The following is a 15,367-nucleotide window of genomic DNA, read 5'->3' as shown; positions in this document are numbered from 1 at the left end:
TTAGCTCTTTGAGCATATTTAAGACTTTTTTTTAAGTCTTTCTTTGATACGTCCAAAGTGTGGTTTTTTATGTTTTATCTTTTCCTTTGAATGGGCCATCATTTTGTTTCTTTGTATGTCTTGTAATCTCTTCTTGCACCCTGTGTATTTTAATATTTTAATGTGTTAATTCTGGAATTTAATCACTGAAGTGTATGCTCCTTAAGCTTGTATTCAGCTAGTCCTATGACAGAGATTTACTTGAATGTCAGATTCTAACAAACACACATGGAAGGAAGGAAGGAAGAGACGGAGGAAGGAAGGAAGGAAGGAGAGAGAATACACTTTTCCCAGTCTTTGTACATTGGACTGTGTGAATGCTGTTCTTCACAGCTTAGCCAGGCTAACAGTGAGCTTAAAGAACAGCCCAAGGCAAAAGTGTAGTGTCTCTGGTCTTTTCTGAGCACGAATCTTGCTCTGGGCATGTACAAGTGACTTTTGTAATTCTCCCATTTACACTGATCCAAATATACTCCTCTTCTCTCCCTGGAGATGGTCTTCCCCTTCTGGTCCCAGGTGCTATAATGTATGTCCTTTTTTTTTTTTTGAGGTATTGGGGCCGGGGATTGAACCTGGGACCTCACATGTCTTGTATGTGGAAAGCCGGTGCTCAACCACTGAGCCACATCTGCTCCCCCGAGTTGCTTTTTCCATGTGTTTGCTTGTTTTTTTGTTTTTAGGCGGCACTGGGAACTGAACCTAGGACCCATGTGGCGAGCAGGTGCTCAACCACTTGAGCCACATCCACTCCCCTATAATGTATGTCTTAAAGCCAGTAATCCTTTGCCCCAGACAGCTGTGGTGCTATTGTTTTCTTACACTGTTTTAGCTGCCCTGTGAGCCACTTTTGTATCCAGAGCAAGTTTTGGGATGGCAGACCCATCTTTCTCCGAGCTCTGGAAAACAGTTAAAGGGATGCAGTATCTGGGTAAGGGCAAAATCAAGAGAAAGGGGGAAATGGATGTGGCTCAAACAATTGGGCTCCCATCTACTATACAGGAGGTCCAGGGTTTGATGCCCAGGGCTTCCTGGTGAAGGCAAGCTGGCCTGCATGGTGAGCTGGCCCATGCAGGGTGCTGCCCCGCGCAAGGAGTGCTGCCCTGCACAGGAGTGCTGCCCCATGCAGGAGTGCTGGCCCACGCAGAGAGCTGACACATCAAGATGACACAACAAAAAGAGACACAGAGGAGAGACAATAAGAAACACAACAGACCAGGAGCTGAGGTGGTGCAAGAGAATGATCGCCTCTCTCCCACTCCAGAAGGTCCCAGGATCAGTCCCCAGAGCTGCCTGATGAGAATACAGGCAGACACAGAAGAACACACAGTGAATGGGACACAAAGAGCAGATGATGGAGGGAGCAGGGAGAAATAAATAAATCTTTCTTTAAAATCAAGAAAAAGGTCATTTAAAATGGTAGAAAAATATCGTGGCACCTTTGCTGGGCCTTTTCCCTCCCCAACTCCTGGTCCAGGCACTGTATGGAGTGGGCCCCATACTCATTGTGTGGATCCCTGGTCCTGGTTCTGGAGGGAACAGAGAAACCTCTATGCACAAATTGGGGTGCATATATGTCTGTTTTCAAGTGACACCCCCCTTTTTGTCTAAGCTAGTACTTTTGGGTTTATGTCCCTTGCAACCCAAACAGTCCTGCCTACTATAGTCTCTCCACATCAGAATTCCTCCTGTTCAGAAAGGAGTGAATTAGTTTGTCCTAGGTTAGCTCCTCCCCGAAGCTGACCTTAAGCCAAAGACTTGGTGCAAGTTATTTATTAAGGAAGTGTTTCCAGGAAAAACCAGTAAGGGGAATGGGATAAGCAAGTTAACAAGTGTGGAATTTCAAGTTAATTTTGAGCCTCAGTCTGATCCTGAGTAGCTATGGAGTATTAATGACACCTTAGAGTTTCTCCTGCTTCAAAGCAAAGGAAATGGATTTGTACATCACTGATCCCAGGCCACACTGAGGGAGGGAAGGCATGTGGACTTATACCTCCTCATGGATGAAGTGGCTCCAGAGCCCAAGAGCAAACCTCTAAAGGTTGCAGGTGTAAGCCATTTGCAGCAAAGCATACAGAAGTTGGACTAACAGAGCTGGTAAAAAGGATCTCAGAGGATCTAGGTGGGATACAATGATCAATATACCACCTAGGAAAAGCTTGGGTTTCTCTCTCTTCCTTCCATGCGAAATTGGAGTGTGCCACTAATATCATCCTCAGGCCAATGCATTGGCTGACCCACCATGAGTTCAACATGAAAAATAAAGTGTATCACAGTTTTTTGTATATTGTCAGATTTTTCTTCCTGCTTCTCACAATGACTTCTAATGCTCTACATGTGGAATTCTGTTTAACAAATGTATTCTGGATAGAGAAAAAAAGAAGAGAATGCTAAAGATCTTCTCACCCTCTATATCAGAGGCCTCAAATGCTAATTAATGGTCAGCCAGGCAAACAATAATGATTGCAATAGCTAATTATAGTTTTGAGCACTTACTATGTGCCAGGTACAATTCTAAGTGCTCTACTTGCGTTTAATCCAACAATTATCCCTTGGAGTATCCCACGGAGACATGATTTTTATTTTCATTTTACAGATAAGGAATCCAAACTAGTAAATGGTGGTGCTGAGATTTTAATCCAGGCTGTTTCTTGACTCCAGAACCTAAACTCTTAACTCACTCTCTAAAAGGTATAATTAACAGCAAAGGGATTTAATCTCTTGTGTGTTTAATGGGCAATACAGAAAGGATCCATGAAATAAAACATTTAGTGATACAAGGAGAAACATGAGAAACACTTTTATTGGAAATATTCTAACACATTTTCTGGACAAGTAATCAAAAAATAAATAGAAACACAGAGACTATGAACATATAATTTTTTTACCCTGCAAACAAACAATATACCTTCTTTTCAAGTTTCATGGACAGTGGCAGAAATCAATAAATATTAGACTTCAGAAAATATCTTGGTATATTTTGAAAAGTAGAAATTGTAGAAGCCAAGTCTCTTATCACAATGCAATACAACTAACAATAATATAAAACACACCACTTAGAAATGTAAAAAACATAAATAACATCTCAAATTACCCCTAGGACTAGAAATAAATCAAGAATGAACATCAGACTATTTAGAAAATAATTTTTAAAAATAAAAACAAAAAATTGTGGCATATAGCCAAAGCTATATGCAGAGGTAAATTAGAAGGATTAAATGCTTTTAGTGTCAAAAAGAGAGAAAATAAAACTAATGAATTGAGCAAGCAAATTAAGATTTTAGAAAGGAGTATTAAAAATAGTCCTCTAAAAATTGGAGAAAGTAAATATCTGAATTAGAAAACAAACAAACCATCTAGAAGCTTAAGAGTAGATGGATGAGCTTTTCTGCCTGTGGACAGAGAAGTACTTTGCAGTGCTCCAAATGAATTTTGTCCTTGTACACATGTCTTCAGTCCTCTCTCCTTTTCTCTGCTCAAGCTCTGCCTGGTATTCTCATTTACTCCCAAGGCTTCAGCTAACTTCAGCTCCTTTCTCTGTGTTATCACCACATCGTGTACATACGTGCTTCTACTATGGCACTCCACATGTTGTTCTGTGATTAATTATTTCCACTTGTGATTCCTTTACTAATAGACTTGAAGTCCTCAGAACATGAACCATGTCCTGATCATCATTATAGCTTCAGGACTTGGCATGTGTTGTCCTCAATAATTACTGACTGAATGAAAGAATGAGATGAGCTCAAGCACTGATTCCTGAGTTGAATGTGGTCTCAAGTTGCACCTGACCCCACTGCCAAGTCAAAGCCCTCAAGCCAATATCATGTATTCTGGAATGAATTAGTTCAACAATAAGAGGACTAACCATAGGGTATCTGCCTAATGTAATATTACATAACTGATAATCACTGTATTGACAATGTCAGCAAAATAAAGATGAGAAAGTGGGGCTATGATTTTTTTTATTTCCTTTTTTTCCACTGAATGATCAAGTATTTCTTGTGTGAAATGGAAAGCTGTCTTTTTTACCCTCAAGACCCAGTTCAAATGTTACCTCAAGGGACCTTCCCTGATTTCCCTATCAGAAATGATCTTGCCTTTCCTGGGTTTCCAGATTCTCTGCCCCTCCCTTTGGTCTCTTAAAATTTCTGCCTTTGGTTATTTATATCTCCAAATGGGCACACTACTGGCAAGATTTCAGGTGTCTTGCACCCAACCACCCCTAGTAAGAAGATGCACCAGGATGTGCATCCAGACTTGAATCCACCTCTCTTGGTATGTGCTGTGGTGGGGTGGAGACAACACACAGGCTTCAATGGGTGATTGCCTGGGTGAGAGGACCACACTGAACTCAAAGTATGCCATGGCAAAGGATCATGGTCCTCAAAGGGGTCCCAGCCAACAGTGGGGACCAGCTGATGCACACCCACATCTATATTGTACCTGACTAGGCCAAGGCCTCAGAAGCAAATTGTATCGCTTCAACCAAAATGAAGGAAGGAGATGGGAGTTTCCTGTCACATTACCTGGGATTGATAAATGCAATTGAGACAAGGTGTTGAACATCTTTTTTGTGTCCAGGTGAACAAGGATAAGGCATTCCTGGCACAGGGAGCCATCTGAGCAACCTCCAGTGGAAAAGATGATCAGATTCACTTGCAAAGAACTGGAACATTAGCCACTGCCAAGGTCCTCCAAATCGTCTTCCATTTGGCTGTCAAAACAATTTTTCTAAACCCAAATCAAATCCTGTCACTCACTGACCTGTTCAGCACTCTTCCAAGATTCTCCACAGACCTCAGGGTTTGGCCAAATATTTCAGGCTCCATGTGCTCTGCCTCCAAGACCTTTCATTACCATCTCCTGCTACACACTCCTACATCCCCCAAACAGAACTCCCTCAGGGTTCTCAGTCTGATCCCATTTCTCTCCTCACTCCACTTTCTCCCCTTACAACATTTCATCCAGGATCATGGATTCAAATATCATCTATATCTGACAACCCCCACATTTATTTCTGGTCTGGTGTTCTCTCACCAGCTCCAGAACCATATATCCAACTGTCCAATTGACATCTTTGCTTAGATTTCAAAGATATCTCAAACTCAGTATATTAGAACTAAACTCTCTGCCCTACCCAACTTCCTTACCCTGTTTGTCTTCCCCATGTTAGTAAATGGTTCTACCATATGCCCAGCTGCTCCTCCTCCCTGACAGCTCACACATTCAATCTACCACTGGATCCTGCTGATTCTACCTCCAAAGTTTCACTTACATTCACTCATTCCCGCCATCCTAGTCTAAGTTATCACCCTAGTCTAAGCTAATTACACAAGCGCCTCCTAGTGAGTCTCCCTGCTTCCTGGTCTGTGCCCCTACAATGTATTCTTACACTGAAGTCAGATGATATTATAAGCAAATTGAACCACATCACTCTGTTGCAGCTGGGAAGCAATCCAGTCTCTTCGTTTAAAGGGCCTCCCAGTGGCCAAATCTGGGACAAGTTAAGCACCAAAATTAAGCAAGTAAGTAACTGTAAAATTATTAGAAAATAATAGGAATTCAAGAGACCCAATTAATAATATACAGATAAATAAATAGGCAGAAGAGTACCAAATGTAAACCAGTAAATGTAGAGGGAATGCTGGAGTCAAAAAGACCTTTTCCAACTATCATGATAAAGACTGATTTAGACAAGGGCCATCAATAGACATTAAGTCTCATCTATTTAACATTTAATATGGAATAAGATATCTACATGGCTAAGTGTTTCCTCACAGATTGAAAAACAGTAATCCTAGATTGGAGAAATCATACAACACCTTAACTAACTGATCAAAATTAATATCACCAATAAAGAGCAGGTAGACATCAGGCCTCTAGATGTTAATAATACACTGAGAAGGACAAATATCACTTATGTAGCCTTCCAGCCATGGTCCTTTTATGATAATGAAGAAATATCAAGCAAACCCCAAATGAGAAATATTCTATTAGAAAAATGGGGAAGACTGAATTCTTCAATAATGTCAATGTCATAAAAGATAAAGTCTGATTAAAGGAAACAAAAGAGAAATGACAAGCTAATGCAATGCATCATTCTAGACTCAGTCTGTACTAGAGGGAAAAAAATGCTACATAAAAGATATTGGGATGATTGACAAACTAGGCATGCAGATGGTAAACTAGGTACCATACTACATCAATGTTAAATTTAGAAAACCATGGTTATGTAAAAGAATACCCTCACTCGGAGGACAGACATACTGTAAGTGTTTAGGGGTAAAGGAACATGAGGTATGCAACTTATTCTCAAACAGTTCAGGGGAAAAAAACTATATATGTATACACACACACAGAGTACATAAAGAGCAAATGATAAAGCAAATGGGGTAAAACGTTAACAAAAGGTGAATTTTGTAAAGGATGTACAGATGTCCTTTGTACTATTCCTGCAACTTTTCTGTAACTTTGAAATTATTTGCAAATAAAAAGTTAAACCAAAAGTTCCTGGCTCCTGACCATGGTCCACAAGGCCCTGAATAAGTGTCCCTGCCACCATCCCTACTGGCCCATTCAGTCCTATTTTGACCATAGCTCCAGCATTCTCACCTCCAGCTATGCAGACTGCCTTTCAGTTTCTCTAACCTACCAAGCTCCTTTCTACCTCTGGACTTTTGGGTGCCTACTGCTGCCTTTACCCACAAATTCTTTACCCCCAAATCAAGTCTCAGGGGTTATGTAATTATCACTTTCTCAAAATGGACTTCTTTGACCCTCCCCCCAACCTAATTTAGATCTTTTATATTCTTTCACAGCACCCTGAACTTTTTCTTCACCACACTTGTCACAGTTTATAATAGAGTTTGTATTCTGGGGAAATTGTATTTGCGGGGGGGTGGTGGTGGGGGTGCGTCAAAGAAGTCCAGTGGCCTGGAAGCTCCCTGAGGCCAGGAGTCCTGTCAGTTTCACTACATGCCCTTCCCTGCACACTGCTGCTCAGTGACAGTCAAGTGATTAATGAAGGATGAAAACCACCCTCTAGGTTCACACCAAACTTCCAGCAGCTGTCCATCTCTAGCCCCAAGAACAGACTCAAGAGGCTTCCTCTTTGAAGGTTTCCTGGATTCCCCATACCCATGTCAGTATTTGGAACTAAAAGGCCAGGATAAGGAGGAGGGGGAGCTAAGGAGGAGAGGCATATTAAAGAAGGGATGATGGGGACAGTCAAGAACCTGGAACCTCAAAGAGGGGGTGTTAAGGGGTAGTTGGTTACAATAGACTGATGCTCAGAGGGGCAGTCTAGGTTAGAATGAGAGATGACCAGTAGCTGAAGCTGTGGGCATAAAGAAGGTTCCTCAGAAACCTATGCCAAAGAAAGAGAGTCCAAATATGGGGTTAGAGGACCTTGACTTGGCTTAAGGGCTAAGCTAAGTACCTGGAAGCAAAGAAGCAGTGTCCAGAGAAGAAGGAGCACTATCAGGAGAGAAAGTTTTTAAAGTAGACAAGAGAGGAGGACATTTAGGTGCTACAATCTCATACATCTGTGTTTGCTTCTTCCTTGTTTACCTGGTGAGGGTTAAGGGCTTGGTCTTGGTCTGAATCCGAACTCCACAACATGTGAGCTGTGTGACCTCGGGCAAGATACCTAACTTTCTCAGACTGAAAGCCCTCATCTGTAAGATAGGAGTAGTGCTTGCGTTCACTTTATGGAGCTGCTGTCAGGATTATATGAGGTTATCTTTGGAAAGCCCTTTAAGCCAGGTTTGTCCTACAGTCTAGGGAATGAATGAGTGTCATACGCCGTGCACAGTAAGAGAAAGGTGCACTGGTTCCCGCTACCAGGACTATCTCTTGAGTTCAGCCCCTCACCATTAACAGGGATCAGAGGAGAGTCAAAGAGCCCTCCTCTCAATCTTCTGCTACATGTCCCCTATCTCGGATTCAATTCCTATTTTTTAAAAAACCACACACACACACACACACACAAAACATAGGAAAAGTTCTACTTAACATTGTCCTTCCTCCAAAGCCTCCTTCTACAAATCAGTTTTTACTCTCCCAAGTGTGCCCCAAGTCATACCACTCCAGAGCTTGCCCACTTGACTGCGACTAACCCTCGCCTAAAAAACATTTTGTACCCTATTTTCCAATTAACTGTGGTATCACCCTCTCCTCAATAAAGTTAAACCTTCTATGGGCAGAAGTAAGTAGTCCCAGGCCCCTTGCTTGGAGATAACACTAATGTCTGGCCATAGCTTCTGACCATCCCATCTCTGAAGGAAAGAGAAATGTGTAGATAGCATTTCACAGCTTACAAAGCACTTCCACAAAATAATAACCCCCCTTTCATCCTCACAACTTACCTGTGAGGTAGATACAGCAGATAATTACTGGTCCACATTGATCAAGCATTTGCAATGCACCATACTCTGTGTTAAGCATTTTCATATGTGGTCAATTTAAACCTCATGACACTAGGAAATGGACTCAGTCAGTGTTCCCATTTTACAAAAGAGAAAAACGGAGCTTGGTATGGTTAGACCTTGCCCAAATCAAAGAGGTAGTAAGCAATGGAGCCTGGACTCAAACCTAAGTCTATATGACTTCAAAGCCACTTTTAACTCTTCTACAATATTGCCTCACAAACCAAACATATTATCTCTCAGGCATCCTTCTACCCATTAAACTGAAGTTCAGAGAGACGAAGTAGCTTATCCAAGGTTTCACCACCAGGAACTGGCAGGGCTAAGATGCATACCTGGGTCTCCTGGTTCCAAGGCTCCTGAAACCATGAATCTTTAAGACTGGGCTTGATGATACATTAGGTGGCAATATCTGCCGCAGACTTGTCTTGCCAATCCTGCTCAGCCTCAAGGAGTCTTTCTCTGTGGGGAAATCCTTACAGGCATTTTGAAACATTTATGATTTCTGAATGCTGAGAACAACCAGTCAACAAATTGGGAAAATGGGAAAAATAATTATAATTCTGCCAGAATTAAAGATTAATCAACACAGAGGCATTACTGGGTTGAAGGAATCCATTGACGTCAAGTCAAAAGCAAGAGAAGGAACCATTGAGACACGGACTCCAAGGTTAAGGCAGACTTTCTGGAACCTGGGACAGGAACACATAGGAGAGCAGGCGTTCACAATCGAATCAGCCTTTCTTGTAGCTGTTGCAATATTAACAGTATGTTTGTGGCCCTGTGTGCTGCTAACAATGAGTCATTCTCACACAAAAAAAAATATCTCTTACATGCATAGTGTATTTTACACAAATCCTCTGAATGATGTTCCAATAAGTGTTAAGTGTTGGAAACAAGATAAGTTCTTAAATTGGCCAATTTCAAGGAGAGATTCTTGTTTGACGATTAAAACATTTTGTTATTCAAATACTACCCAATAATGTTTGCTGGTATTTTTCAGTTTTTGAATATTTTCTATGGTCTATAGTTCTTTGTAACTACTACTAAATGCTGATTTCTTATTTATTTTAAAAAGACAGAGACAGTTAAGAAAAACACAGAATAACACGAATTTCAAGAATTCCCAAGAATTGCAATTTTTCATTTAAACCTTAGCCCAGAGGAACTGGAAGAACTTTCCAAGCAACCAAGTGGGATGACAAAAGGCAGAGAAAGGCCTTCTTCCTTGGCCTCCAGGAAAGCCAGCAATGGAGGGGTCCTGGAGCAGGGCTTTTTTTGGCCAACATCAAAAGGCAGACGTTGAGAGGAGGTAACTTCAGGGATCCATGGGCTGAGCCTGAAGCTTTGGCCACAAGCATGAAATTCATCTAGTCTCAAGTTTCATATCCATCATTGGTGCAAATGTTAACTTCCATTCGAGGGAATATCTGCTCATTTTAGTACAAAAGGTGTTTTATATAAATTATCACTGAGAAAAATGAATGCTCTATAAATGGCTGCCATGCCAAACCTGCAGGCTTAACGTTGCGGTGTACCAGCATAAGTGGTACAGCAGAGTGGGCTGGGCAGCTGGGCCGGCAGACCTGGCTGGACTTGAAGGCCGGTTTCACCACACACTGGTTGTGACTTTTGGCAGGTCCTTTAACCCTTCCGGGACTTAGTTTCTCCATCTGTAAAATGCTGATAATGAGAACACGTATGTCGCAGGGATGTTGTGAGGATTAAGGGAGATGATTTCCGTAAATCACAGTGCCTGGCACACAGTAAGCCCTCAATTAATGGCAGTCATTATTTTCTAGTATGAGAGGCCCAGTAATGGAGTCAGGAAGCAAAATCTCGGTGAACGTCCTTGGAGCCACTCAATAAATGGCCGCTTTGCCCTGGACTTTCTCCAGGTGGGGATTCTCCAGGTATGTGAAGGCCAGCTCAGGGCTGCACCAGAAAACTCGGTCCATCCGGTTATCTCAAGCCACCTTCCGCGCCCTGTGTCGCGGTGCTCGGTGACGAGGCGAGCGCCCTGACTGAATGGCCTCTCTCCCGCGTCGGTCCCTAGGAGGCCAGCGAGGTGGGATTCTGGCAGGAGCTCTAGCCGCAGGACCTCGAGGGCTCCAGGAGGTTGGCGCACTACCGGCAGCCCCGCCCGCGGCCTGGCGCCGGAAGCCTTGCCCTTGCTCTGGGGCCGCGCAAGCGCCGCGCTAGAACCTCGACGCGGAACGGGGGTCGCGGCGCATGCGCGGAGTTTGGCGGGCCTCCGGGCGTGCCGCCTTGCCTTGTACCCCGCGACGCGAAGCTCAGCGGATGCGCTTTCCGCACACCTAGCACTGGAAGGGCTCCTCGTCAGTGGGCCTCTCTGGTGCTGTGCGAGCATGATTTTACCCCTCTCGGAGAAAAAGGCGCTGCCAAACTGTGGGCACGGCCGGGCAGCCCGCCGTCGGAGCGCTGCGCCCGAAGTGCACCTCTCACTGGAGGTGCAGGCAGGCCTCGCCTCTAAGCGTCCTCAGGTGCAAGGTGGGGTCCGCGTTCTGCCCGAAGGCCTTCCTAGACGTGAGGCACCAGTGGGCCCGCTCTCGTGTGAGGGTCGGTGGCGAGCCAGGTGGATGCTGTTGCCGAAGGTACGAGGCAGGTGGAGGGCCGCTTGCCCCGGATGTTCCTGCGGTGGTGGTCGAGCTGTGAAGCGTTTACCGCCCTGGAGGCACAGGTAGGTGGCTGGAGCTAGGGGGCAGCCAAGGAAGGCCTAAGGGCCTCACCTTGCCTGAGGAGCCGGCTCACCTCCCCTTCCCCTGGGGGCTCGTCCTCGGTCCCCTCGGGGCCTTGTGTCCTCCCCCTGGTGCTCTGGTGTCTGACACTGTGGAATTGGGCCGGACATTTGTCCGAAGTCCCCTCCTTGGAAGGAGTCTCCTGATGGGTTCTGTCTTCAGGCCTTTTTCCTGGAGGGCTCGCCTTGTTATTCTCACTCCTGGATCCTGCAGGGGTAAAAGAAAGAATCTGGGTAGTGCTTCCTCTTCTCACCCCACCCAAGGCTAGGAAACTTGGGTGCTTTGGGAGTTCTAAGTGGGGCAACTTGCTGGAAAGATTTTGGCAAACGACAAAGTTCTGTATTTCTGACAGCAGGCAGAGGAGCTTTGTGGGGAACCTATAGGAGCTCAATTTCTGAAATGAGACAGTGTTGAGTTTAAAATCACACATCCAGCACTTACTTGCAGTGTGTTCTTAGGCAAGTTACATAACATCTTCCCGCTTCAGTGTGTTCAACTATAAACGGGGATAATGATAATAACAGCATGAAAGGATTGTATCATTATGATCAGTGGATCCACCGACCATCAGGTAGAAAAGGTAGAGCAGTGATTTGTTAAATTGGAAAGGTCCATACAAATGCTTTACCTTAAAGAAAATTTTCTCTAACTGTATCAGTGCCAGAATGAGATTGAGTACTTTACCTCTTCCTTCTCCTCCACTAACTTCATGTTTATCAACTAATGCCCAGATGTTGGTCTCTAATATTATTTACCATTAAAAATAACCAAGAATCCTTGGAGGGTAGCTAGTTCCATTTGAGGGGGGAGGAGACACAAGGAAAATCAGGATGGGTCTACAAACATCTTGTTGATGCCAGAAAGCAAGGACATTTTCAAGGATGTCAGGGATACTTTTACCAAGACAAAGATGCTAAATAAATGGACCACCACTGTTGAAGCTGCAATAATTTGCACACCATAAAATACATAATAATCATTATTGTGCTTAAGCAAAATGTCTGAGAAAGGCTGTGAGTTTATAAGCAACTCAAAAGTAAATAGTTAATATGAAGTCTTTCAAACAGCTAATTGTACTACCTAAGAAGGGTGACAACAATAAGATGAGTATAATTTTTTTGATGTTTTTTTAGTAAAAAAAAAGTGTTAATATATAGATATCTTGTTCCCTCTAATGTTCTTATGTTTATAAAGTATAAATATGTACTTGTTTCTATCAGTGCAAGCAAGAAAGAAGAGACACGGAATTATGAGTCAGGTAACTCTGGGAAAAGCAAGGCCCCTACTGTGACTGTACAGCATTGATGAACACATAAAATAACCAAGTGGAAGGAGGTTTCAACACTGTTCCAAGATGATTGAATTACCTTTGTGTCTTAATGAGAACTAACTTATGCATACTTAGTAGCTATCTCTTATGAGAGTAGTTCTTAACCTGGAGAGTGTTAAAAAATACCATGGGGGAGTGGATGTGGCTCAAGCAGTTGAGCGCTTGCTTCCCACACAGGCGGTCCTGGGTTTGGTTCCTAGTGCCTTCTAAAGAAATGAGAAGAGAAAATGAGCAGACAAATGAGGGAGCCGTAGAGGGGGAGGGATATCAGTGCCCAGGCCCCATCACAGAAGATTCTCAGATTCTAAAGTGTAGCCAGGTTTGAGACCCCAGTCAAGGGAAGGGTATGTGTTAAATCATCTTGCTGATTTTACCAATTATAAGTTAATGATGGCTTTTAGGTTTTATAATAATGCCGACAGGCCAATATATCATAGTTCAGGGGTTCTTAACCAGGGGTCTGTGAACTTGAATTGAACTTCAAAAACACATAATTCTTGTGGGGACATATTGTGTGGATGTGATATATTTATTAAATAATACAAAGTATATTGCGGACTTAGGAAGGAGTCCATGGTTTCACCTGACTGGCAAAGTGGTCTTTCGAACAAAAAAGGTTAAGAACCCCTGTTGTAGTTGAAAGGACGATTCCTGATTCCAGATTCATTGCTGTAACTATCAGATTGACATAGGCTACCAAAGACTAATTTGGTCTTGACGATGTGATCATAGTTTAGGATCACAATAGTGAGGAAAATATGCTTTAAGGAAGACCTTGAAAATCTCTCCAGAGATTCTTTATCTCTGTTGATTATTTGATGACTGGAATAAATGAAGGTTTAACCCCCACCATGTTTTTGCTTTGGATTAGGCTGAGATCCCTCTGAAGAAACTGGGGAGGTTTGTTTCACGTTTCACCCCAAATTTTTAGACTGGTTTTGTTGTGTTTATAATGTACAAATCATTATATTAACGTTATGGTTTTTACTTGATGTAAGTTATAACATACACTGAAAAAAAAAAGTGACTTAAAAGCTCCACAATGTAACAAAAACAAAAAATTTTTACCATAAAAATGTGCTAGGCCTAATGGCTCAGGTTTACCTATATGTGTAAATAAATCCCATGGCTCAGCCTAGAACCTGCAAACTAAGCTTATTGTAAGATAGTTTCCTTTTTCTTTGGGATCCAGTGGGATTACAAAAACTCTAGGAAGGTATGAAAATAAGAACCAGTAGAATCACTGAAACCCTAGAAAGGTGTAAAAATTTGAACCTCAGGAAAGTATCAGAATAAGGTTAAGAGAAAGTTAATTCCTTGGTATTATTAACACTTTTAAAACTGGCAGGGTTTTAATAGCTTCTCTAAAAATTGTATTTGTGTAAGCTTAAAGCATATGGAGTAGTCAAAAGAATCAGCCACGTTGAATTTGTATTTGCATTTTAAATTGTTTAAGATAATTTAACTCGTCAAATTTGTAATCAAGGACCAAATACCCAGAAAAAAATGGCTTTCAATTGTCTTTTTGTTAAATAAAATCTAGTAAATTGAGCATTAAACAGAGTACAGACAGTAGAGGATATTTCTCTCCAGCTTAGAAGTTTCTCAGCTATGAAATAAATTGGGAGCAGATGTGGTTCAAGCGGTTGAGCACCTGCTTCCCACATGGGATGTCCCAGATTTGGTCCCCAGTGCCTCCTAAAAGTAAAAACAATTAGCAAACAAATGAAAAAAACAGCTCAGGGGAGCCAATGTGGCTCAGTGGTTGAGCGCTGGTTTCCCCGCATACAAGGTTCCAGTTTCAGTCCCCTGCCCTGAAAAAAAAAATCTCTTAATGGGTTCTTTGTGAGGGCTCTAAATGAGAAGATGCTGGTAAAACATGGCACAGGGTGTAGCACATAGGGTACTCTCAAATCCAGTTGAAATTAATTTGTAGGAAAAGGAAGGGGTTGGTAGCAGGAGCAAACATCAAAGAGGCAGAATACAGAGCACAAAAGCTGTGCTAGCTCCCTGGCTGACATTTATTTAGTCACTCAGCAAATGCTGAGCACTAACAAGGTGCCAGGCACAAAGGTGAACAAAACAGAGTCCTACCATTTTCCTCTCTCTGTACTTTTCTCTCTCAATTCCACTGGCCATCCTTCTCTCTTAACCATAAACAACTCCTACCACACTTTTCCCTCCAGGCCATTCTCAGCCTGCTGCATTCACACCCCAGGCCTCCTTGATTGGTGTGGAGCTGGCCCAGGCACAGTGCTGATGCGCACAAGGAGTGCCCTGCCATGCAGTGGTGTCCCCCGCGTAGGGGAGCCCCATGCGCAAGGGTGCACTCCGTAAGAAGAGCTGCCCAGAGCGAAAGACAGTGCAGTCTGCCCAAGAATAGCGCCGCACACACAGAGAGCTGACACAACAAGATAATATAACAAAAAGAAACACAGATTCTCGGTGCCGCTCATAAGGATGGAAGCAGTCACAGAGGAACACACAGTGAATGGATACAGAGAGCAGACAAACGGGGGGGGGGGGTAGAAATAAATAAAAAATAAATCTTAGAAAAAAAATACCGAAGAGATATTTGGGGGAAAAAAAAAAAGATGTAGGACATTCCTAGACCTAGGCTCCTCTATCTCAGTTTGGGTTACTAGCCTCATCATGGGAAATCCCTGGCTCCTATTCAAGAGGCATATGGCAAAGGTCTCCTCAATTCAGGGAACAGGCATTTAGCTAACTCCACAAAAGCATCATAGCACAGTGGTTTGGCTCAGTTGGTAGAGGTTTGAATCCTGACATAGCTTACTTACTCTAATGACCTT

The 15,367-nt window shown here is 42.9% G+C and overlaps 1 protein-coding gene across 2 annotated transcripts in view; it reads right to left on the bottom strand.

The window, feature by feature from the left end:
• Positions 1–15,367, bottom strand: part of BCL7C (BAF chromatin remodeling complex subunit BCL7C) — a 52,187-nt gene that overhangs the window by 1,530 nt on the left and 35,290 nt on the right. The window contains exon 6 of one of the 2 annotated variants that reach the window (XR_009182966.2): positions 8,801–11,431. Coding sequence is in view for 1 of the 2 variants with exons in the window: in XM_058286047.2 (XP_058142030.1) it covers positions 11,234–11,431 (198 nt within the window). In the remaining variant the exon portion in view is untranslated. Of the gene's footprint in view, positions 1–2,821; positions 11,432–15,367 lie in introns of those variants that run through there. The other variant, XM_058286047.2, reaches the window with a different exon arrangement.

The sequence above is a fragment of the Dasypus novemcinctus genome, chromosome 23 (genome assembly GCF_030445035.2).
Source record: "Dasypus novemcinctus isolate mDasNov1 chromosome 23, mDasNov1.1.hap2, whole genome shotgun sequence".
Taxonomy (NCBI): Eukaryota; Metazoa; Chordata; class Mammalia; order Cingulata; family Dasypodidae; genus Dasypus; species Dasypus novemcinctus.
The sequence above is the reverse complement of the archived record's forward strand: the minus strand, read 5'-3'. Positions and strand labels throughout refer to the sequence as shown.